We start from the raw sequence: 26,926 nt of genomic DNA on the forward strand, positions 1-26,926 counted from the left end.
CACTGTGGAAAACAGTATGGAGATTCCTCAAAAAATTAAAAATGGAACCTCCCTTTGGCCCAGCTATCCCACTTTTAGGAATATATCCTATAAATACCAAATCACTGATTCAAAAGAAGAAATGCACCCTCATGTTTCTTGCAGCATTGTTTATAATAACCAATATCTCGAAACAGCCCAAGTGTCTGTCATTGGACGGGTGGACTAAAAAGCTGTGGTACATATACACAATGGAATAATATGTGGCCGTGAGGAAGAAGGAAATTTTATCTTTTGCGACAACATGAATGGACTTGGAAACTATCATGCTAAGCTAGGCAGAGAAAAAAAATATCATATGACCTCATTCATTTGAGGAATCCAATGAACAATGTGAATTGAGCAATGGAACAGAGGCAGAGGCAGGATTAAAGGGACCAGAAGGAAAGCAGTCAAAGGGAAAGTAGAAGAGAAGATGGGATCAGAGAAGGGAAAGAGATTAATGAAATTATATATACAGGAGATACCAAGATGGCAGCAGAGTAGGCAGATGCACAGATTCCCAGCTCACACCACCAAACTGGATTACAAATTAATTTAGGAACAATCAGCATAAAAAACCAACTTTGGACTAAAAGAACAGGTCTCAAAAACCAAGGAGCAAAGAAGAAGCCACACCAAGCCTGGTAGGGAGTGCGGAGGCACGGTAGGAGCTCCCCTACTACCAGGAGTTTAGGGAAGGGGTGAGGCTGAGAGCCCAGAAGGGCTCTCATTACAAGGAGAAGAGCAGAAAATATTACAGCCACTTGCCTGGGGACCTGGAAACAAGGTGTGCTGAGAGGACTGGCTTATCTTCCAAGAAAAAGGGGCAGAGGAATGCATGGGATGACCTGAGAAGCTGACTCACCCAGTGCGGAGGTGACCATAGCTGGAGAAGGGGTTGATCTCTCCACACAGCACAAGCATAAAGTGGTTCCAGGTGACCCACCTCCAGAAAGCTTTCCAGTTCAAATCAGTGCAAAAAGACACAGCTAAAAACAGGAAGTGGGGAGGAGGGCCAGTAACTCAGGTCTGCATGGAGATCTGAGATACAGCTCCCCCTACTGAAGCTGAGAAAGCACCTGGCCCCCAGAGAGTAGCTGGCAGAGCCTAAGAGGTTACACTCACCACATTCCTGGATACAATTTCAAATAAGCCCCCTACTGAGATCAGTAAACAAGATTACCACCAAGTTAAGAAAACTGAAAACAAAACAAACAAATCAAGATTTCAAAGCTACTCTACTAGCCAAGGAGACCACAACTGGAAAACAGAGAAAAATGAGAAGGCAGAGAAGCATAAGTCATATGCTTCAACAAGATAAATCCTCAGAAAAAATCCTGGATGAATCGGAAGTAATCAAATTACTAGATGCAGAGTATAAAATAATGATTGTTAGGATGCTTAAGGATCTCAAAGCTACAATGGATGGACTTAACACTTCAATAAAGAAATTGTAAGCATCAAAAAGGACACAGAAATATAAGGAAGAACCAGACAGAAATGACAAACACAATATCAGAAATGAAGACTACACTAGAAGCAATTAAAAGCAGGCTGGATAAAGCAGAGGATCGAATCAGCGACTTAGAGGACAAGATAAGCAAAAGCATGGAAATAGAAAAGCAAAAAGAAAAGATGATTAAAAAGTATGAGGAAACTATAAGAGAGCTCTGTGACAACATGAAGAGAAACAATATCTGCATAATAGGGGTTCCTGAAGAAGAAGAGAAAGAACAAAGACTAGAGAAGCTCTTTGAAGAAATTTTAGCTGAAAATGTCCCTAAATTGATACAGGAAAGAGTCACACAAGTTCAAGAAGCAAAGAGAACCTCATTAAAAAAGAACCCAAAGAGACACACACCAAGACATATCATAATCAAAATACCAAAGCTAAGAGATAAAGAAAGACTATTAAAAGCTGTAAGAGAAAAACAGTCAATCATCTACAAAGGAACACCCATAAGGATGACATCCGACTTCTCAACAGAAACACCTGAGGCCAGAAGGAATTGGCAAGAAAATTCAAAGTAATGCAGAACAAGAACCCACAACCAAGACTTCTTTATCCAGCAAGACTATCGTTTAAAATTGAAGAATAAAAAGCTTAACAGACAAAAAAAAACTCAAAGAATTCATCAAAACAAAACCAACACTGAAAGAAATGTTAAGGGACCTGCTGTAGACAGAACAAAGCAGGAAAAATTTTTTTAAAAAAAAAAAAATATATATATATAGTAAAAGAGGAATACAGATTTAAAGAAAAAATGGCAATAAACAACTACATATCAATAATAACCTTAAATGTAAATGGGTTAAATGCTCCAATTAAAAGACAGAGGGCAGATGAATGGATAAGAAAACAGGACCCGTACATATGCTGTTTACAGGAGATCCACCTCAAAACAAAAGATACACATAAACTGAAAGTAAAAGGATGGAAAAAAATATTTCATGGAAATGGAAATGAAAAAAAGCTGGGATAGCAATACTTATATCTGACAAAATAGACTTTAAAACAAAGACTACACAGTAAGGGATAAAGAAGGTCAATACATAATGATAAAGGGAGCAATCCAACAGGAAGAGATAACCATTATAAATATCTCTGCACCTAATATAGGAGAACCTACATATATAAAGGAGATGTTGATGGACATACAGGGAGAGATCAACAGCAATACTATAATAGTAGGGGATTTCAATACTCCACTAACATCAATGGATAGATCCTCAAGAAAGAATATTAACAAAGAAACAGCAGAATTAAGGGACACACTAGATTAACTGGATTTAATAGATATCTTCAGAACCTTTCACCCTAAAGCAGCAGAATATACATTCTTTCAAAGTGTGCATAGTACACTCTCTAGGATAGCCTCCATATTAGGGCATAAAATGAGCCTCAACAAATTTAAGAAGATTGAAACCATATCAAGCATCTTCTCTGACCACAATGGCATGAAACTAGAAATCAACTACAATACAAAAACTGAAAAACATTTGGAAACTAAACAACATGTTATTAAATAATGAATGGATCAACAATAAGATCAAGGAAGAAATAAAAAATTTTCTTGAAACAAATGAAAATGAGCATACAACAACTCAAAATCTGTGGAATACAACAAAAGCAGTCCTGAGAGAGAAGTTCATAGCATTACAGGCAAACCTTAAGAAGCTAAAAAAAGCTCAAATAAACAACTTAATCCTGCAACCTAAAGAACTAAAAAAAGAATAGTAAGTAAAGCCTAGAGGAAATAGAAGGAATAATAAAGATTAGAGTGGAAATAAATGACATAGAGACTAAAAAAACAATACTGAGGATCAATGAAACCAAGAGCTGATTCTTTGAAAAAGTAAACAAGATCGATGAACCCTTAGCCAGGCTCACCAAGAAAAAAAGAGAAAGGACTCAAATAAATAAAATTAGAAATAAGGGTGGAGTAGTAACAATGGACACAGCAGAAATACAAAAGATTGTAAGAAAATACTATGAAGAACTGTATGCCAAAAAATTAGATAACCTAGGTGAAATGGACAAATTCCTTGAAAACTATAATCTTTCAAAAATCAGTCTGGAAGAATCAGAAAACCTAAATAGACCGATTATAACAAATGAGATCAAAACAGTTATCAAAAAACTCCCAACAAAGAAAAGCCCTGGGACAGATGGCTTCACAGGAAAATTCAACCAAACATTCAAAGAAAAACTAACTCCTATCCTTCTCAAGCTATTTCAAAAAATTCAAGGGAGGGAAGATTTCCAAGCTCCTTCTATGAGGAGAGCATAATTCAGATTCCAAAACGAGGCAAAGACAACACAAAGAAAACTATAGGCCAAATATCCCTGATGAATTTAGATGCTAAAATTCTCAACAAAATATTAGCAAACCAGATCCAGCAATACATGAAAAAAAATCATACATCATAATCAAGTGGGATTTATTCTGGGGAGGCAAGGCTGGTACAATATTTGCAAATCAATGTGATTCATCATATAAACAAATGGACAAAAACCACATGATAAATATCAATAGATGCAGAAAAAGCATTCAATAAAATCCAGTACACATTTATGATAAAAACTCTCAGCAAAGTGGGAATACAGGGAACATATCTGAACATGATAAAGGCCATCTATGACAGGCCCACAGACAACACCATACTCAATGGGCAAAAGTTTAAAGCAATCCCCTTAAGATCAGGAACAAGGCAGGGGTACACCCTTTCACCACTCTTATTCAATATAGTTCTGGAAGTCCTAGCCACACCAATCAGACAAGAAGAAAAAATAAAAGGCATCCAAATTGGAAATGAAGAAGTAAAACTATCATTAGTTGCTGATGAGATGATACTGTACATAGAAAACTCTAAAGTCGCAGTCAAAAAACTACTGGACCTGATAAAGAAATTCAGCAAGGTGTCTGGATATAAAATTAATACTCAGAAATCAGAGGCATTTTTATATACCAACAATGATCTGTCTGAAAGAGAAATTAAAAAAACAATCCCCTTCACTACTGCAACAAAAAAATAAAGTACCTAGGAGTAAATTTAACCAAGGAGGTTAAAGACCTGTACTCAGAAAATTATGAAACATTGATAAAAGAAATCAAGGAAGACACAAACAAGTTGAAGCACATACCATGTTCATGGCTAGGAAGAATAAACACCATTAAAATGTCCATATTACCCAAAGCAATTTATAAATTCAATGCAATTCCTATGAAAATACCAAGGACATACTTCAAAGATATAGAACAAATATTCCAAAAATTCATATGGAACCAAAAAGAACAAATAGCCTCAGCAATCTTAAAAAAAAAGAATAAAGTGGGTGGTATCATACTTCCTGATATCAAGTTATACTACAAGGCCATTGTACTGAAAACAGCCTGGTACTGGCATAAGAACAGGCATATAGATCAATGGAACAGAACAGAGAACGCAGAAATAAACCTGCACCTTTATGAAGAATTGGTATTTGACAAGGGTGGTAATAGCATATAATGAAGTAAAGACAGTCTCTTTAACCAATAGTGTTGGGCCCTGGCTGGTTGGCTCAGTGGTAGAGCGTCGGCCTGGCGTGCGTAAGTCCCGGGTTCGATTCCCGGCCAGGGCACACAGGAGAAGCGCCCATCTGCTTCTCCACCCCTCCCCCTCTCCTTCCTCTCTGTCTCTCTCTTCCCCTCCCACAGCCAAGGCTCCATTGGAGCAAAGATGGCCCTGGCGCTAGGGATGGCTCCTTGGCCTCTGCCTTAGGCGCTAGAGTGGCTCTGGTCATGACAGAGCGACGCCCCAGATGGGCAGAGCATCGCCCCCTGGTGGGCGTGCTGGGTAGATCCCGGTCGGGCACATGCGGGAGTCTGTCTGAATGCCTCCCTGTTTCCAGCTTCAGAAAAATACAAAACAAAACAAAACAAAACAAAAAAAACCTAAAAAAAAAAAAAACACCACCAAATAGTGTTGGGAAAATTGGACGGCTACCTGCAAAAAAATAAAACTAGACCACCAACTTACACCATTCACAAAAATAAACTCAAAATAGATAAAAGACTTAAATGTAAGTCATGAAACCATAAGCATCCTAGAGGAAAACATAGGCAATAAGCTCTCCGACATCACTCACAGCAATATGTTTACTGATTTATCTCCACACACAAGGGAAATAAAAGACAGGATAAACAAATGGGACTATATCAAACTAAAAAGCTTTTGCATAGATAAAGACAGTATGAACAAAATAAAAAGGCAAATGACACAATGGGAGAACATACTCAACAAAACATCTGATAAGGGGTTAATAACCAAAATTTATAAAGAACTTGTAAATCTCAACACCAGAAAGATGAAAAATTCTATCAAAAAATGAGCAAAAGAAATGAATAGACACTTCTCCAAAGAGGACCTACAGATAGCCAATAGGCATATGAAAAAATGCTCAACATAACAAATCATTAGAGAAATGCAAATTAAAACCACAATGAGATATCACTTCACACCAGTCAGAATGGCACTCATCAACAAAACAACACAGAATAGGTGCTGGCGAGGATGTGGAGAAAAGGGAACCCTCCTGCACTGCTAGTGGGAATGCAGACTGGTGCAGCTACTTGTGGAAAACAGTATGGAGATTCCTCAAAAAATTAAAAATCAAACTGCCTTTTGACCTAGCCATCTCACTTTTAGGAATATATCCCAAGAACACCACATCAACAATTCAAAAGGAGAAATGCACCCCCATGTTTATGGCAGCATTGTTTACAATAGCAAAGATCTGGAAACAGCCCAAGAGTCCGACAGTGGACAAGTGGATTAAAAAGCTATGGTACAGGCTCTGGCCGGTTGGCTCAGTGGTAGAGCGTCGGCCTGGCACGTGGAAGTCCCAGGTTCGATTCCCCGATTCCCGGCCAGGGCACACAGGAGAAGCGCCCATCTGCTTCTCCACCCCTCCCCCTCTCCTTCCTCTCTGTCTCTCTCTTCCCCTCCCGCAGCCGAGACTCCATTGGAGCAAAGATGGCCTGGGTGCTGAGGATGGCTCTGTGGCCTCTGCCCCAGGCGCTGGAATGGCTCTGGATGCAACAGAGTGATGCCCTGGATGGGCAGAGCATCGCCCCCTGGTGGGCGGGCCGGGTGGACCCCGGTCGGGCACATGCAGGAGTCTGTCTGACTGCCTCCCCATTTCCAGCTTCAGAAAAATACAAAAAAAGAAAAAAAAGAAAAAAAAGCTATGGTCCATAATACACAATAGAATACTATGGGGCCATGAAAAAGAAGGAAATCTTACCTTTTGCGACAACACAGATGGATCTGGAAACCATTATGCTAAGTGAAATAAGCCAGGCAGAGAAAGAAAAATATCATATGATCTCACTCATTTGAGGAATTTGACAAACAATATGAACTGAGGAGTGGAATAGAGACAGAGACAGGATCAAAGGGACCAGAAGGAAAGCGGACAGAGGGAAAGCGGATGATAGGGTGATAGGATGGGATGAGAGCAGAAAAGCAAATCCTGGAGGGAAGCAGGGAGGGCGTTACGGGGAAGGGGGGATGTATGGGGGAACGTGGGGGAGGGGAGGAGGTGTTCGGGGGAGGGGGAAACTAGAATCTATGTAAACATAATAATAATAAAAAAAAAGTATATTGACAGTAGCACAATCCAAAGTTAAAATCTGAAAACATAGTTGGGTAATAGAACAGAATATTTAAAATTCAGAATATTTTGCCTCTATAAGGATACTTTAATCTTAATTTTGGAGAAGTAAAACAATAACCAAAAAATAATAAAATAAGTGGCAATTGTACATATTTTCTAACTGCTGCCCTCTAGTGATCATAAAAAGAAAAGATATCAGAAAAACTGACCTAAAGCAAGTTGACTTACATTGTTTGAATATATGGTGACAGAAAATGATTTGACTTTGGGTGACAGGCACCCAACACAGTCTACAGTTCAAATGCCACAGAGATGTCTACTTGAAACCTTAGGGACCAATGTCGCCCCACTGAATTTAACTTTTTCAAAGGTAAACAGATGAACATGTTTCAAATGATAAAAAAGAAAAATTAAATATACATAACATAACACAGCATTATAGAGAACAGGACAGCAAATCCTGGAGGGAAGGGGGTAGGCATTGGGGGGAGGGAGCATGGGGGGGCCGAGGGGAAAAAGGGGATGGGGGAGATATATTCAGTGGGACACCTACCTGAATCTATGTAAACAGAAATTAAAATCATAAATAAATAAAATAATACACACACACACAAAAGAATCAGTCTTTCCTGAAGGACAGGAGGATCTTCAGATTTTTTTTTAGCACACCAAGAACCATCTCAGACCATACTTTTTGGACAACTCAGACAACAATTTCTTCCTTGTTGCAAAGATAATATACTCTTTCCCCACTGAGGCTGAGGTCATGCGGCTTGCTACTCGAGGACAGGAGAATTTGACACAGCAGAATAGAAGATCTACTGGGACAGAGGACTGTGAGAGGCGACGACATAAGATAAGACATGTGGCTCCTGATCATAAGCCCAGAGAGCAAGATAAATTGGGGAAACACTGAGAACAGGCAAGTAGTATCTGAGATGCTAAAAAAAGACCCCCAGAGCGGACCACCACATGGGTGGCCACAGCAAAGAAAACTGTAGTCCAGGCAAAGGGAAGGCCAGACGTTGGCTAACCATACCTGCTCTGAGCTCTCGTGTCATCAAATTCTCACTCTTGCTGGGCTGAGCTGAGTCAGGAGGCCTCAGCCATGTCCCAGATAAAAGATACGACAGTCTGAGGGTGAAGCAAAGCCAACGAGAGCCAAGGTGAGTCTCTTGGGACAGCCAAGGAGTATCACCTGGATAGTATGACAAACAGACCCGAGTTTGACTTTGTCCCCACGTTCTACGTTAGCTACAGATGCTTAAGGAGCACTAGGAAGACAGGGGTCACTGAGGAACCAAAGGCTATACAAATACACAGCAAAATCACCTTCACATTATTGCCACCCCAGGGGAGACTGCAGGGAGGACAGAGGTGACAGACTCTGGAGAACCAACCATTAACCAGAGAAAGCTACTGAGATTGAAGTACCCAAAGACTAACATTTAGTCCTCCGTCCTCCTAGAATGAGAAGGGGCTGGCTGAAATATCAGACCCACTTTACAAAATAAATTCTATTTGTCTGCATACACAAGTGTGATATATTTGCAAGGCACATTATGATTTGGCTACTACTTACTTACCTACCTATCCTTACCCCTCTCCACCTCCTGCCTGCAGGCCCTTGCCATCTAGGCTGCCTCTTACCTCAGGACCTTGACACATACTGTTTTTTCTACTTTGAACCCTCTTCTCTATTTTTACCTGGTTAAGTCCTACACACTTTTAATACAGGGGGTCTTCGGGTTATGACATAGTTCTGTTCCTATGACAGTGACGTAACCCGAATTCTGAAGGAAGTCCAAACACACCCTAGCCTAACCCAAATGGAACACTTGCCCATGAACAGTCCAAAATGGCCTAGGTAAGCATACCGGGGATGCTAACTCCCTCACCCATACGCCACATTACTATGTATTCTTCCTCCGCACACAACCAAACTACTTTGCCCATATAGTCCGTAAGTACGACACTAACGGTATAAGCCGAAACACTTATGTCTCAATTTTTTTTTAAGTTTTTATGGGAGAGAGCATCATAAACTCGAAACGTCATATGTCGAGACTGTCATAACCTGAGGACCCCCTACATATCACCTTAGAATCATTTCCTCCAAGGAACTAACCCTTCAAGTTCCAGTTACATACCTCTCCTAGGAGGTCTCATGATACCCTACACTTCCATATTCTGAGACATATATGTGATATAGTCTAGTCTGATACATTACTAGCCTAGACTCAGTGAGGGAAGAGATACTGACTGACACCATCTTGTAAGGTACTTCATATGACTTGCTAGGCATAGAGCAAACACTCAAATCTGCTAATTCAATTACAGTAGAAGAACAAATTGCCATAGCATGCATCTCAGGGTCACGCTTGGAGCTATAAGGTTTACTATCCACAACAATTTTAAGACTAGATCTCAATTTCTCTGACTGAGAAGGAAGTGGGACAGACATTTTACCTCTCTTATGGGGGTGTTTTCCAGGATAAGAGATGGAAATTTATTACAAGCAATATCAGAAAGATTAATACAACATGAACGACAGATTAGTACATAAGAGAGGGTGTATAGGTAGTAAAAGAGAAAGTGAAAAATTCATTCAAAGCTTACCTTTGCAATTAATGTCAGCAATTACTTCATTCTTTTCCATGGTCTCTAATAGCTGCCGTACTTCCTCAGCATGGCCATTCCTGGCATGATGGAGAAGCTGTTGTTCTGCTTCTGTATTCATTGCTATGTTTAAAAAAAATTGCTTTGATTTAAAAACATAAACAGCTTTTAGATATTACCTGTTAAAAGAATTATCTTTATTTTGCAGCTAGACACAACTAATTTAATAAATCAGTTGCAGGGCCAGAGCTGGACCCGGACAGCTTGCCCTCTGCATTATTACTGAAGAAATGCGCAAGACATTTGGGCAAGTTTCTTAATCTATCAAAGCCTGTTTCCTCATCTGCAAGATACATCCAATTCCATGAGCTATTATAAGACTACACCTATAAAAGCATTCTGTATTCGGTCACATACAGGCCTTTGGCAAATAGTTATTATTACAACAATTACTAGACATAAATTAAAATATGGCCATTCAAATAAAAATATTAAAGGCTGAAACGCAAATTAACACATACAAAATCTGTGCAAAAAATTTCTGAATACAAAAAATAACTTTTGATAAGGACTCTGAAGTGGCCATTACAAATAAATTTTTTTTTCATATTTTCTTCCAAACTCCAAAACAAATACAGAGGACTACAAAGAAAGATAAAGCATTTATGTCAAACTGTTATGAACAGAAATTCCCAAAATATATTTTTACTAATAATCAAATAAATACAAATAAACACAAATGATACATTTTTTTGCCTACCAGATTAGCCAAAAAAAAAAAAAAAAAAAGGATTAAACACATTCAATGCTTGCATGGAGGACAGGCAATGTGCACTCTGATAAACAGTTCATGTAAATGTAAATGCATAGAGCCTGGCCTGTGGTGACGCAGTGGATAAAGAGTTGACCTGGAATGCTGAAGTTGTGGGTCTGAAACCCCAGGCTTGCCCAGTCAAGGCACATACAATAAGCAAGCAATGAACAACTAAAATGAAGCAACTATGGGTTGATACTTCTCATTCCAGCCTCCTTCTGTAAAACTAAAAAATTAATGTAAACTAAAATGTAAATGTATACAATTTTTCTTATGTTGCAGGGGAGAGGCAACTATTTGATAGTATTTTTTAAATTTCCTAATACACAAACACTGAGGAAAATTCTAGAAAGATAACAGTGTAGAGCACCAAGAATCTTTCTGTCCAATAAGATAACAAATGCACTGGGAGAATTTGGTGAAAACTTTTCTAGAAATTCTAGAATATACTGAAGGCTTACAACTATCAAGAAAATTTTTAGAAGGTAAACTGTGGTTAACGTAGGCTAATTTCAGCTCTTAGCTTAACTATGCATCCTCCAACCCCAGCTACATGGCTGGCAGCTACAGAGGGTCCCTGGAGCAACCGGACGGAGGCAGGATTGAGAGAAGGACCCTTTCCTCCAAGCACCAGAGATCTGTGCTCTGATCAACAATTGCTGCTTCTGCTATCACAGAGGAGCAGACCAAGAAGGGGCAGCCTAGCTCCTCCCCCTCCCCCTAAGTATCTTCCAAGCAATTTGAAGGGCCCGAGACCTCTTTATTACCACTTCCATTGTTCTTATTTCCCCCTTCTAAACACCAAACTTTAAAGATTAGGACACTCAAAAAAAACTGTACATAGGGGAAAAATTAGAATGTGACTGCTCACACACCTAGATAAAGTCTCAAGAAAAAAACTACATAGACCTTAAATTTATACCTCAAGCTTACCCTCAGCAGAAAGATAGACTAGATCAATAAATAAATAAAATGAAAAACTAGAAACAACAAACAAAAATTAGAAAATCTTGGATAGGAAGAGGATATGATTTTCAAGAGTTACCACATATTATTCAAATGTCCAGTTTTTGACAAAAGAAAAAAAAATCACAAGGCGAAAAAAGGATACAAGAAAGTATGGCCCATTCAAAAGAAAACAACTCAACAAAAACTGTCCCCGAAAAAGATCTAATGGCAGATATACTAGAAAAAGACTTTAAAATAACCATCTTAAAGATGCTCAGAGAACTAAAGGAAAATGTGGAGAAAGTCAAGAAAATAACATATAAACAAAATGGGAATATCAATAAAAAGACCTAAAAAGAAACCAAAAAATAAATCCTAGAGCTGAAAATACTATGACCGAAATAAAAATTTTACTGAAGGAATTCAAAGGTAGACAAAGCAGCAAATGTGAAAACAGGACAATGGAAATTATTAAATCTGAAAATAAAAAAGGATTAAAGAAAAGTAAGCAGAGCCTAAGGGACCTCTGAGACACCATTAAGAGGAATATATATATATATATATATATATATATATATATATATGCATGGTGGGAATCCCAGACAAAGAGAGGTAGGATCAGAGAGAAAATATTTGAGAAAATAATGGCTGAAACTTCACAAGTATGAAAAAAGGCATGAATATACACATCCAAGAATCTCAACAAACTCTAAGTAGACTGAACTCAAAAAGACCCACAGTGAGATACATTATAATCAAATTTTAAAACTAAGAAAGAATCTTGAAAGCAGCAAGAAAGAAATGAATCATCACATACAAGGGATTCTCAGATTATGGGCAGATTTCTTATGAGAAACTTTGGAAGCCAGGTGATAGTGGGCTTGTATATTCAAGTGCTATATTCAAAAGAAAAAAAAAACTGTCAACCCCAAAATCCTATATTCAGCAAAAATGTCCTTCAAAATGTGAGAAAAATTAACAGTCCCAGAAAAACAAAACCTGAGAAAGCTCATTACCACTAGACCTGCTCTAGAGAGAAACGCTCAAGAGGGAGTCCTGCACGGTCAAGCGAAAGGTCACTAGACGGTAACTCCAAGCCATATGGAGAAACAAAGATGTCAATAAAGGTAAATACCTGGGCAATTATTAAGCTGGTATTACTATAACACTAGCTGTTAACTGTACTTTTTGTTTTCTATATGATTTAAGAAACTGATACAGTTAATGGGAAAAAAAAATTAGTCTTGTGAACAAGAAGGGAGCAATGGACTAAATCTCACTGAAAGGAATCTCACAAGGTGAACTGATCATAAATTCCTAACTTGACAGATCATGGTAGGCAGTCATGCTCAGGCCTATAACTTCTTTAGAAATAGATTTTTCAGCCAGCCCTATTGTTCTTGTGTATCTAGGTTAACATACCCTCGAAATGCCAGAAATAGTACTCTTTTTCCAAACCCCTCAAAGGCATCACACCCTCAAGGGAGCACATACTTGTAACTATCCTGGACCTTGCATTCTCCCACCTTCATGTAATTTTATGTTCCCTCCTTAATTCCAAATGTGTCTATTTTTTTAAAACCTGCAAAATTGACATTCTCTGGAGCATTTAAGGTCTTGTTTCCTAGCAATGTCATTGGTTTGGCTCAAATAAACTAAAAAATTCTCTACAGGTTTGAACATTTCTTACATTGACAGCCTAAAAGCTAATATTATTATAACAGCAGTTTGTAACTCCAAATATTGTGAGCTAATTTAGGAGACTAATGCATTTAGAAGAATTATTGGTTTATGGTTTGGGACATATAGTGCATAGAGATAAAATTTTGTGACATCAATCACCAAAACAAGTGGGGTGGAGCTGTAAATAAATACAGGTTTTCTTTTTGTTTGTTTTTGTTCTTATGTTATTGAATTTAAGCTGGTATGAATTCAAACTCTGGTCACTTTTAGGATGTTGAAAGTAAGGCACATTGTAACCACAAAGAAAATAGCTATAGAATGTATAAAGACATTTAAACATTTCAGTACACAAAAATCAACTAAATGACAGTAATATAGAAAATGAGGAACAAAAACGTTGATAAGGCATATAAAAACAAATAGTAAAATGACAGAAGTCCTCCTGATCAGTAATTACTTTAAATGTAAATGGAGTAAACTCTCCAATTAAAGATAGAGATTGGAAGATTGGATAAAAACACATGATCCAAATATACTGCTCACAAAAATTAGGGTATATTTCAAAATCAATATGAAGCAACTAAAAAAAGGATTTGATTTTTTTTATTAAACAGGAACATCAGATAAGCAAACGACAAGTCAAAGAAAGTTGTTCTATTATGCAAATGAGATGCAAAATCAACTTTTATTTCATTGGTGAAAATGCACTATACAAAAGGTTAAAAGTACGGGAGTATCTGCACGTTCCCTGATCCTCTAATTTTTGAGAGCAGTTATATATGCACGAAATCCATAAACACCAGTACGTTGAAAGTACAAGGATGAGTCTGACCAGTGATGGCACAGTGGATAGAGCATCAACTTGAGGTGCTGAGGACCCAGATTCGAAACCCTGAGGTCACTGGCTTGAGCACAGGCTCACCAGCCTGAGCGTGGAGTTGCCATCTTGCATGTGGAAACAAAGACATGATCCCATGTGTAGGTAGAGCACAGAGTGCATTCCTAGCAGCTGTGGCTGATGCAATGCTGTGAGAACACTCCAGCACCTGAAACCTTCCTAGGCACACCCAGGAGGGAGCTCGCCTGCTGTAAGGAAGTAACTCAGCACCAACCAGGCAGTTCCCTGGCCTTTTCAGCCACTGGCTGTGAAGGACATGCTGTAACACCCTATGGCTGAACCTGTGTATATAAGCTAGCTTCCTTTTTTTTTTAATTTTTTTTTAATTTTTATTTATTCATTTTAGAGAGGAGAGAGAGACAGGGGGGAGGAGCTGGAAGCATCAACTCCCATATATGCCTTGACCAGGCAAGCCCAGGGTTTCGAACCAGCAACCTCAGCATTTCCAGGTGGATGCTTTATCCACTGCGCCACCACAGGTCAGGCGCTAGCTTACTTTCTGAATAAATCGAATCTGCGTCACTGAACCTGGTCTCCGGAGTCGGGTCTCTGCGTCTCCGTCGTCCTCACCCCCGGTGGGCCTTGTCCACAGCCATGGTCACTGGGTTGAAGCCCAAGATCACTGGCTTGAGCCTAAGGTCATTGGCTCAGCTGGAGCCCCCTGGTTAAGGCACATATGAGAATCAATCAATTAACAACTAAAATGACACAACTACAAGTTGATGCTTCCCATCTCTTTCCCTTCCTTTCTGTCTGTCTCCCTATCTCTCTTGCTAAAAAATAAAAAAGTGCAATGATGAAAAAAGACATTCCATGCAAATAGTAACCAAAAGAGAGCAGGAATAACAATACCATGAAAATTAAACAACTAAAGGGTGAAAAAAGAAATCACAGGGGAATTAAAATATGTTTAGAGACAAATGAAAACTAAAAAAACTTGTGAAGTACAGCAAAAGTAGTGCTAAAGGGGAAATTTATAGCAAAAATGCTTACATTAAAAAACAAGAAGCGCTGGCTGGTTGGCTAGTGGATAGAGCGCCATCCCAGCATATGGATGTCCTGGGTTCAATTCCTGGTCAAGGCACACAAGAGAAGCAACCATCTGCTTCTCTCCCCGTCACTCTCTACCTTTTCTCCCACTTCCCCTACCACAGCCAGTGGCTCAACTGGTTGGACCACTGGGCCCAGGCACTGAGGATAGCTCAGTTGGTCCAAGCATTGGCCTCAGGTGCTAAAAATAGCTCAGCTGATTCATGTATCAGCCCCAGACAGGGGTTGCCAGGTGGATCCCAATCAGAGTGCATGCAGGAGTCTATGTACCTGCCCTCCTCTCATTTAAAAAAAAGAAAGATCTCAAAACACAAACCTAACTTTACAACTTAAGGAACTAGAAAAAGAAAAAAGAATAAACTGAACCCAAAGATAGAAGGAAAATATAACAAAGATTAAATCAGAGATAAACATAATAGAGAAGAGAAAAACAATAGAGAAACACAAATAAAACCAAAAGTTGTTCTTTGAAAAAGTCAAGAAAACTGACAAATCTTTAACTAAACTAAGAAAAAAAATTCAAATCACTAAAATCAGAAATAAACACAAGGACATCACTGTAAGTTAGTTCTAAGAAATAAAAATTTTATGGAATACTATGAACTACTATATGCCAAGAAATTAATAACCTAGATAAAAGAGACATATTCGTAGAAACAAAAAAACCTACTAAGACCAACTCACGAAAATACAGAAAATCTGAACAGACCTATATTTAGTAAGGAGATTGAATCAGTAACCAAAAATCTTCTGACAAAGATAAGACTGGGACCCAATGGCTTCACTGGTTAATTCTACCAAACATTTAAAGAACTATTACCAATCCTTTCCAAACAGTTCCAAAATACTGAAGTGGACAGAATACTTTTCAATTCATCCCCCCCATGAGGCCAGCATCACCCTGATACCAAAGCCAAAAACACTAGAAGAAAACTAAAGATCGATATCCCTTATAAACACTGATGCAAAAATTCTCAACAAAATATGAGTAATTCAAATTTGGCAGCGTATTAAAAAGGCTTACACATCATGAGTGGGATTTATTCCTGGAATACAAGATGGCTCGACAAACAAAAATCAAGGTAATACACCACCTCAAAAAATGAAGGGGGAAAAAAAGTCATCTCAACTGATGCAGTAAAAGCATTTGACAAAATTCAACAACTTTCATTATAAAAACACTCAAAAATTAGGAATATAAGGAAACAATATCAATATAATAGAAGCCTTGTATGACAAACTCTATCATATAAATGGTGAAAGACTAAAAGCTTTTCCTCTAAGATCAGGAACAGGCAAGGATGTCTGCTTTCACTGCTTTATTTTTTAATTGATTTTAGACAGACAGAGAGGAAAGGGAGGAGAGAGAAAGATGCATTCATTTGTTGTTCTACTTATGCATTCACTGGTCACTTCCCGTATGTGCCCTGACCAGGGATCAAACCCCAACCTCGGTGTTCCAAGATGACACTCGACGATACTCCTAACTGACTGAGCTAACCAGCCAGAGCCTGCTTTCACTACTTTTATTCTATGTACTACTGAAGTTCTAGTCAGAGAAACTAGTCAAGAAAAATAAATAAAAGGCAACCAAGTTGTAAAGGAAAAGGTAAAATTATCTGTGCTTGCAGATGATATAATCTTAAATGCAAAAAACCCTAAAGATTCCACAAAAAACTATTATAAACAACAAATGAATTCAGAAAAGTAGCAGGATACAAAGTTAAGAAAAATTAGTTGCATTTCTATACACTAACAAACAATCTAAAAAGAAAATTGCCAAAACAATTTGGTTTACAATAGAATCAAAAAAGAACAAAATACTAATTAACAAAAGAGGTGGAAAATCTGTACAATAAAAACTACAAAAGTAGCACTTTCACAAGTCCTCTCCCTCTCCCCCCCTTGCAGTGGGGCCAAGATTTGGTGGCTGGTGCTGAAAGAAAACCCCTGGGGGCACTGCTGCCCTGAGACTGTGCCACTGGCAGCTGTCACTCAACGACACAGAGACAGTTCTGAGGCACCTTATTCAACATTGTGCCTTTCTCCTACTGCTCTAACCTTAGGCCCTCTTCCTGTTCATCCTTTGATATATAGGTAAAACCTCCACCCTCAGAAAAAGAAAAAACAAGCAAACAAACAAGTTCTGCTGAAAGAAAACAATAACAACAAATAAATAGGAACACATCCCATAGCCACAGATTGGAAGACTTACATTGTTAAAATGTCCACACTCTCCAAAGCTAGTCACCGATTCACTACAATCCCTATCGAAATCCCAACAATGTGTTCTGCAGAAATAGAGAAACCCATCTCAAAATTCATATGGAATTTCAAAGGACCTCAAATAGTCAAACAATCTTTAGCTAGAAAAACAAAGCTGGAAGACACAATTTTCTGATTTCAGAACTTACCACAAAGCTACAGTAATCAAAACAGTTTGGTACTGGTATAAAAACAAACATATAGACCAATGGAATAGACTACCCTCACATATACAGTCAAATGATTTTTGACAAGCGTGACAAGACCATTCAATGGAGTAAAGGTACCTTTTCAACAAACGATGCTGGAAAAACTGGGTATTCATACATAAAAGAATAGAGTTGGACCCTTACATAACACCATATGACATAAACATTAAACAGATGGAAGACCTAAATGTAAACCCTTAAAACAATAAAAATCTTAGAAGGTAGGACAAAAGCTTTATGACATTGAATTTGGCAATGACTTCCTGGATAAAACACCAAAAGCATAGATAACAACAACAAAAAAATAAACTGAATATCATGAAAAGTTTAAAATTCTGCTCATTGAAAGACACTATAAACACAGAGATAAAAAGACAACCCTCAACTCCAAAAATACCTGTAATTGAAAAACCAAGTAAACATCCTAAAATGATACCAGTAGGATAAAATGATCTTAAAGTTCCTTTCAGCTATGCTACAAAAAAATTACTAAGAAAGTGTACTAAACCAAGGCATGAAAACATTCATCATAATTTCTTTCTTCATTCTAGAACCAGCATAACTAAAGGTCCTCGATTGTCTATACAGACCTGAATTCTCTAAATATCCATTAGTATGTAAAACCCTATTCCTTAGGTGGGCACGTAGGTAGCCAGCAGGAGCTGGGAAGGTGTCCAATGTGACAGCCTTAACAAGCTGCTGTTTCCCCATCACCACCAGGTCAATGTTGTAGATAGGTTCTGTGACTTTAAAGAAATGACATATAACACAACCAACTGTACCATAGGATAATCAATATAAACAAGAGTTAAGCTCCTCGGCATCTCACTGTTATAATAAAACATTACTTAAGGACCTGCTGTACCATTGCCTTCCCTATCTCTACTACCATGCAAGGAGATGAATCAATAAACACTTAATTGAGAGCCTGCCACATTCCAGGTACTGTCAGAAACTCTAATGACACATTAATAAATCCAGACCTCCTGCTAGGAGAACTTATACTGTAAGGAAGACAAGTATACAAACTACTACCCACATTTCTCAAGAGGTCTGACTTGGGCCGGTTGGCTCAGTGGTGGAGCGTCGGCCTGGCGTGCGGGAGTCCCGGGTTCGATTCCTGGCCAGGGCACACAGAAGAAGCGCCCATCTGCTTCTCCATCCCTCCTCCTCTCCTTCCTCTCTGTCTCTCTCTTCCCCTCCCGCAGCTGAGGCTACATTGGAGCAAAGATGGCCCAGGCGCTGAGGATGGCTCTGTGGCCTCTGCCTCAGGCTCTGGAATGGCTCTGGATGCAACAGAGCGACGCCCCAGAGGGGCAGAGCATTGCCCCCTGGTGGGCATGCAGATGGATCCCGATTGGGTGCATGCAGGAGTCTGTCTGACTGCCTCCCCGTTTCCAGCTTCGAAAAGATGAAAAAAAAAAAAAAAAAAAAAAAAAAAGAGTTTTGACTTGCCCTCCTCACCCTCACCCTCAACTAGATCCCTTTTACAATATAAACCCTCACAACTGTCTTTTGCCTCCTGTCACACTATACTGTGAACTGGATTTGAAAATGGGTTCCACGTCTATTATGTTCTCCACTATAATCCTAGTACCTAGCAAGCTGCTTAAAACACAGCAAGAAATCAAATATTCATTAAATGGACAGATGGGGAAATGGATGAATGAATGAATGAGGACTTAAGTTCTTCAAGAACAAAGCAATCAAGCTTCCCTACAGGAAGGCTTAACAGCAACACATTTGTTTTGAGTGGTACACCTTTAATTAATCACAAAAAGAAAATTAATAAAGTTTTTTTTGTAAGTCACAGGAAATAATATAAAAAAGAGAAATTTTAAAAATACACACTAGGGTGATTCAAGATTATCACTACTTCTTTAATTTGATGTATCTCTAATTTATAAACTATTAATATCTGTAATTAACAGTTACCTTTAGAAATAATGCAAAATGAAAGAATCCAAATTCACATGTTAAACATATTTTTTAAAACATTCTTTGGAATCAAGCGCTTATTTCAGAAAAGTGCTCTGATGTTTAAGCTGAAAGAGAAAGACACACAGTCCCTTAATGCAGCTGATCAGAATGGATCCGAGCCAAACCCTATCAGCACACACAGGAATTTTCATGATCACATTACATATTTTTTTCAACTGCAAGTCCAAGCTGTTGTTAGATTAATTAATGACATTTGAAAGGCCAAGAGAATGTTTCCAAGGAAATAACTAAACAAAAAACATTTTGAGCTTCAAAAAACTGGGAGACTAGAGACCATTTTGCCTCATGGTTCCTCTCCTCCAAGGTCCACTGAGGAAGCTAGACTTCTAATTTTAAATTGTATGGAAAGCAAATTTATATTTTGTTGTTTCATAAACACTGAAGATTACCTAATTAAAGTAGTACCATACTTGCTAGTCCACAGCGCTAACGCCCCATACAATATAGTGGGTAATTCTGCAGCCCTAAGAACTCTGAGATCTTAGTGGAGGCCCTCAACCTTACATATAATTTAAAGGGCAATCATGACTTGTTAACTTTTGTCAGGGGTCTGTTTTATAATTTGAGGGATTGCCGGTCAAGATGGCAGTGTAGGTAAACATGGTACAGAAATACTCCAACAGCCACATCAAAATTAACACTAGATTACAGAACAACCATCATTCAGAACTGCGTGAAATCTAGCTGAACGGAAGTCCTATATGCAGGGATTTGAAGAAGAAGCCATTCATTAATTTGATGCTAGGACATGGAAACAACCAAAAAGCCCATCAATAGATGACGGGATAAAGAAGATGTGGCACATATACACTATGGAATACTACTCAGCCATAAGAAATGATGACATCGGATCATTTATAGCAAAATGGTGGGATCTTGACAACATTATACGGAGTGAAATAAGTAAATCAGAAAAAACCAGGAACTGCATTATTCCATACATAGATGGGACATAAAAGTGAGACCAAGAGACATTGATAAGAGTGTGGTGGTTTTGGGGGGAGAAGGGAGAGGGGAGAGGGAGAGGGAAGGGGGAGGGGCACAAAGAGAACTAGAGAGAAGGTGACAGAGGACAATCTGACTTTGGGTGATGGGTATGCAACATAATTGAACGACAAGATAACCTGGACATGTTATCTTTGGATATATGTATCTTGATTTACTGATGTCACCCCATTAAAAATAAATAAATAAATAAATAAATAAATAAATAAATAAATAAAAAATAAAGAAGAAGCCAGTCAAAACTGGTAGGAGGGATGGAGACGCAGAAGGGACTGGTCCCATACTCGTGTGGCAGTTTAAAGTCAGGAGGGATAGCTCATCTGTGGAGGCTCCCCATGAGAAGCGAGGGGTCCCAGTCCCATACCAGGCCCCAGCTCAGGGTTCCAGAGTCAGGAAGAGAAGTCTCCATAATTTCTGGCTGTAAAAACCAGTAAGGACTATGGCTGAGTGAGTAGGGTGGCTGCAATCCCAGGCAGTTTCTTTTAAAGGGCCTGGGCACAGACTTACTCAGACTCAGTCCCTCTGGGACAGCAGCTTGAAGGGAACCAGGGACATTGGGGAGGAACTGGATTGTACGCCATCAAGGCAAATTCGGTGGGAGCAGGTTTCTGCCAGATAAGTGATGGCAGCGGTCACTGTTCCTCTGAGCCTTTCCCCGCCCAGAGCCAGCAGTGGGCACATATCTGAGTTTCCATCGAGGTGGCTCACAATGTTCAGCCCACACATGTGATTCCCTGAGACCCCACCCCATCCAACTTGCAGGCCAAAGTCATTTCCAGTGGCCTTTCCATACAAATGGCCTCTCTTGCCTCACACTTCAGACTTTCCTAAAATCTCTTAAACAAGCAGCATCTGGCCTCTGCACACCCTGTACATGGTTCATAGCTTGGCCTCTCCTAGGCTTCTCCAAGCCCAGCACAAGTAGCAGCCATCTGCACATCAACTCTGTAGCTAGTGCGGGGGCGGGGGGCCCAAGCAGGGCACAGGCAGTGGCTAACCTTGACCTCCCAGGAGGCCTCAGATCCACTGTACCCGGTGGACAGTTTCAGACCACACCAGATTACAAACCTACCACCTCCGTGAGAGACACACTCAAGGGATGGACCAGGTGAGCAGCAGCACCCCACTGAAGCTAGTCCTGCTCCAGAGGGTCAGCCCCTGCACAGCAGCTCCTCTGGTGTCGTCGCAGCTTCTCCTTTATTCAGTGGAAAATGTAACGTTTATCAAAATCTGTGAACTTTAAATGTTTCGTGGCTTTGCTTTATGAAACTTTTAAACCATAGATGGCTATACATTTTAGACGTTGCAACAACAAAGAGCTAACCCTTAGATGTACCTGATTTGAATTTGAACCTGATTCTGAAAGCTATTATCTACTGTTTCAAAACAGGTTGGATCCATAAGAGCAAAGGGCTGAGAAGTCCACAAATTAGATAAATCCAGTGTTAGATAATAAAAATACTAACAATAAACCTAAATGTTACCCTTTAATGATAAAATTTCTTAAATTTTAAACAACACATATTTAAATTTTGTTTAAGAACTCAAAAGACACATTTAATATTTTGAGTTTATGGTACTTGGGCGAAATAGCTCTGATTGTTGAACTTTATTATCAACTTTAAGAATTTTCTTCTTGGAATCTATATTCTGTAGAAATTAAGCATGAATAGTAAAGAAAAATAACAGTTCAAATTTTTTAAATCACTTTTAAACTTTCAATTTCAGTTAACATACAATATTATATTAGTTTCAGGGACCGCTTCTTATCTTTTGGCTAAGGCAGGGGTCCCCAAACTATGGCCCACGGGCCACATGCGGCCCCCTGAGGCCATTTATCCGGCCCCCACTGCACTTCTGGAAGGGGCACCTGTTTCATTGGTGGTCAGTGAGAGGAGCATAGTTCCCATTGAAATACTGGTCAGTTTGTTGGTTTAAATTTATTTGTTCTTTATTTTAACTATTGTATTTGTTCCCGTTTTGTTTTTTTACTTAAAAATAAGATATGTGCAGTGTGCATAGGGATTTGTTCATAGTTTTTTTTATACTCCGGCCCTCCAACAGTTTGAGGGACAGAGAACTGGCCCCCTATATAAAGGTTGGGGACCCCTGGGCTAAGGTCTAGTTTAATTTCAGGTGCGCAACCCAGTGATTAGACATTGTGTAACTAAGTGATCATCCTGATGGTCTCATACCCATCTGACCCCATACAGAGTTATTAGAAGTGTTGACTCTATTCCCTATGCTGCACCTTACATTCCCATGACTGTTCTGTTTCTACCATTTTGTACTTCTTAATCCCTTCACCTTTTTCACCACCCCCCAACCCCCTCCCATCTGGCAACCATCAAATATTCTTTGTATCTATGAGTCTGTTTTTGTTCTGCTTGTTCATTTATTTTGTTTCCCATTTTGATTCTACATTTGTAAACTGTTTTCCAAACAATGTATAATACTGACCAGTTACATATCATAAGAAATTTCCCTTTAATGGAAAACTTGAAACAAAGTAAAAACATGCGGTTACTTTCCATTGTCATATAAGGAAAATGTACATTTAGGAACTACTTTCATGATATAGTCATTTCCTATTTGCCAAATGATGAATCCAAGAACTCAGAAACAGTACATGACCTAGTATAACCTCTTACTAACAGCATTAAAATTATTTCTTATACTTGTTCACCTTATTAGTGGATGAAGCCAGGTTAAGGAAAAATCCAACATTTCTAGGAATCAGGAACAGCCTCTAAGTATATGACATCACAAAATGAATAGCTATCTTTTTTTGACACCTCATAAATGAATTCTGGTGAGCTGATATAAGCTGATGCCTACACTGCTAACATCTGACCTATTTCTACAGCTGGGAAGAATTTACTCGTTAGCAATAAAAGTTCTGATTACCATCAGGTTTGGCTTGAAAAAAACTGACAAGGTTCCCACTACAAATTTCTCCATGTACTAACTTGCTACCGTCCTCTCTCTCCTCCATGTGTTACTAGTTACGTTGATTTCTACTTTCTACTGGCCACTTCTCTCAGTAAATATATAATGTACAAAAGCTCACTATTGATTTCAAGAGGTAAGAAACTGTCACAACAGAGTCCCACCTTAAAAATGTGATACAGATGTATCTCTAAGTAAAATAGAGACACAAGGGGAAATTTTTAAATTTATTTCATAGACACTGTACCATATTACTGCTCTAAAGAAACTGGCTGTCTTCGATCTACTTAATTGTTGGTTCTAAACAAGATACTTCCCTTTGCTTTACTGGGGAGCGTGTGGAGCAATATTTTTACAGAAACAACATCTACCTGCTCTGAATTACAGGTGTAAATACTGGAATAATATCTGCCAAGACAGCTGCCTCCAGAGACAAGGATTAGCCACCACTACAGATTTCTGCTGTTGAACAATGAGACACTTAGTGTCATCTGATAAACAGACCTGGGCCAAATCCTACACTGAGTGAGATACAACTGCTTCAGATAAATTTACTCAACTTGCAGCCGTTAACTCCTATTTTTAATATCAGTTGCTCGATGCTGTGGGAGAGTTGCTCTGCCTGGGAGAAAAGACAAAGATATTTAACTCTTAAAAAAGAAATATTATTGGCAGTTTTCACTCATTTCCCCCATAAATTGTAGATAAAGTCCATAGTTCAGAACTAGAAAATGAAAAGAGGCTGGATTTTGTAACTATTCTTTAATTAAAACAATCTATAAATTTTCAGCTGGGCCCTGGCCGGTTGGCTCAGCGGTAGAGCGTCGGCCTAGCGTGCGGAGGACCCGGGTTCGATTCCGGCCAGGGCACATAGGAGAAGCGCCCATTTGCTTCTCCACCCCCCACCCCCTCTTTCCTCTCTGTCTCTCTCTTCCCCTCCCACAGCCAAGGCTCCATTGGAGCAAAGATGGCCTGGGCGCTGGGGACAGCTCTGTGGCCTCTGTCTCAGGCGCTAGAGTGGCTCTGGTCGCAACATGGCGATGCCAGGATGGGCAGAGCATCACCCCCTGGTGGGCAGAGCGCAGCCCCATGGTGGGCGTGCCGGGTGGATCCCGGTCGGATGCATGCGGGAGTCTGTTTGACTGTCTCTCCCTGTTTCCAACTTCAGAAAAATGAAAAAAAAAAAATTTTCAGCTGGGGGATTCAGAAATTATACCTACCACACTAGATGCAAAAAAACTTACTGTATCATTGTTAGAAGCAAACATTCAACAATACTTTCCAAATGCTGGCTGAAGAAGTGAGGATATACCAAACTCTATATCCAGAAGACATCAACAGAAATGCTAAGGCTGAGGTTTTCAGGGAAAACACATCACTGATTTTAAAGCTGATTTCAATATACTACCAACTACCCACAAAAGCGTAATAGCTATTATTTACAACATTCAAACAGCCTTAATAAATTAACTTAATTTCGCAATGCCAACAGTTCAACTTCACAATACAGTTCTGAATACAGCGACGATGTTGGCAGCTGAAAACTAATATTAATAAAATGAGGACAACTCTGGCAATCAATAGTGCCATCAGGTGAATGACTCCTTCCTTCTATCGTGCAGCTGCAATCTTTCATATTATTTCTTAATCCCTTTGCGTCTTTCATGCCTGTCGAATTAACCACGCTGCACACTGTGAGAATGATCACATGAACAGCTCGTGACTTCCACTGAGAGTCAATCCTCCTCACGTTAAGAGGAAACAGTACCGACAAAGCACATAGCTGATGGCTTGGAAAGGAACGCATGTGGCACCAGCACGAAGTCTTGGCACCACAAGTGTAAGTGCAACAAATGCCAACATCTTGCTACTTTTAACAACAAACTTCCTTGCAGCTCTAAAGCAGTCAGCGGCCGCCGGGAAGCCGAACTCTGCCCTGGAGCCCGGCAGCGCAACGCCAGGACTGTGACCATCCTCGGAGGTTCGCGGGAGACCAGCACGCACCCCCACCAGGCGCGGACAGACCTCCCCCGAGCGCCGGGCAGGGTGGAACCCGCCCGCACGGGAACCGCTCTCGGAAACTGACCTACGCGGCCACCAAGGCTCCCAGAACTGCTGGGATGAGGGTAACAGCTGCAGGCTTCCCGCTACTCGCTTTACGTCGGATGAAGCAGAGATCGCCTAGCTCGCTCTCCCCAGTAATCGCGGCCCCGCGAAAGGACGCTCTCCTGGATCCCCGCGCCAGGAGTGCAAAGTACCCGGACCTCGTCCGGCGAGGTGCCGGCTCCGCCCCTCCGCGCCGCCCGCTCCACGAGTGCGCGCGCCCGCGCTCGTATTATTTGTGCCGGGCTTGTGCAGCACGTGACCAGCTCGCGGGCCTCCCGGCGCGCGCTCGGCTCGCCGGCCCCGCCCCCGACACGGCACGCCCCGCTCTCGCCCGGCTCCTGTCCTGGACCACGGAGGCCGGCTCCAGGCTTTGCCAACGGCTGAGAGGAGGGGCAGGCCTCCGCGCTCCTCCACTACCCCCCAACACTCAAGACGGGGTACACCCTACCCGGAGGACGTGGAGGAGCTGTGGCGGGGAGAGGAAGTCCCCCAAGCCGAAGCAAATGTAAATTCTGGGTTAATACTCTGGAAACTTGTTATTAAACAAATACATCACCCAGAGGGTCAGATGTTTTCTTTCTGCTTTGGTTGTGACTTTACCCTTGGGAACCTAATTGGCATTGTAAATTAGCTACACCCCTTTTTCTTTTTTTTTTTTTAAGGTTTTTTTTTTAAGTTCATTAATTCCAAAGAGACTGAGAAAGGGAAGCTATCATTTGTTGTTCTACTTATCCATTCCTTGGTTTCTTCCTGCTCCCGTTTTTTTCACATGACAAATGATGGTCTTAAAATGCCTTACAGTTTTCCAAGTTCTCAGATAGATGAGTGAGGGATGCTTAAGAAGATATGAATTTGCAAAATTTTCTTCACTTCTTCCCCCCATCATATAATCTATGAAGAGTTCAGCTCTTCAGACTCGATGCCCAACAGGTCTAGCTAATGGAGTTAACACAGTTTATAATGTGCAGGTTTAAACTCTAGTATAATTACAACTTTTTAAAAATATACATAACTAAAAGAGAAAGGAAATCTGAGCATATGAACAATGTTTCAACACTCTTGCATTCAACATGTTCTTTTTATGATGAAAAATTAATAAGTAGGTATCATTTTTAAGGGATTTACAGTAGTTTTACAGGTAATTTAAGCCTAGAACATATTGAGAACATATAGGCCAGCTGATCATTGCATTACGTGTG

At 39.8% G+C, this 26,926-nt stretch overlaps 1 protein-coding gene across 3 annotated transcripts in view; it reads right to left on the bottom strand.

Moving 5' to 3' along the window:
• OSBPL1A (oxysterol binding protein like 1A) overlaps positions 1-25,924 on the bottom strand; it is a 264,920-nt gene extending 238,996 nt beyond the window's left edge. Inside the window, exons 1-3 of one of the 3 annotated variants that reach the window (XM_066246325.1) lie at positions 25,708-25,924; positions 14,671-14,803; positions 9,800-9,922 (exon numbers count right to left, since the gene is read on the bottom strand). In XM_066246325.1, coding sequence (XP_066102422.1) covers positions 9,800-9,920 — 121 coding nt within the window. In that variant the 5' untranslated portion in view covers positions 9,921-9,922; positions 14,671-14,803; positions 25,708-25,924. Of the gene's footprint in view, positions 1-9,799; positions 9,923-14,638; positions 14,804-25,707 lie in introns of all 3 variants that reach the window. The other 2 variants (XM_066246324.1, XM_066246326.1) reach the window with 2 other exon arrangements.
• Between the last annotated feature and the right edge of the window lie 1,002 nt (positions 25,925-26,926).

Source organism: Saccopteryx bilineata, chromosome 11 (genome assembly GCF_036850765.1).
Source record: "Saccopteryx bilineata isolate mSacBil1 chromosome 11, mSacBil1_pri_phased_curated, whole genome shotgun sequence".
Lineage (NCBI taxonomy): Eukaryota > Metazoa > Chordata > Mammalia > Chiroptera > Emballonuridae > Saccopteryx > Saccopteryx bilineata.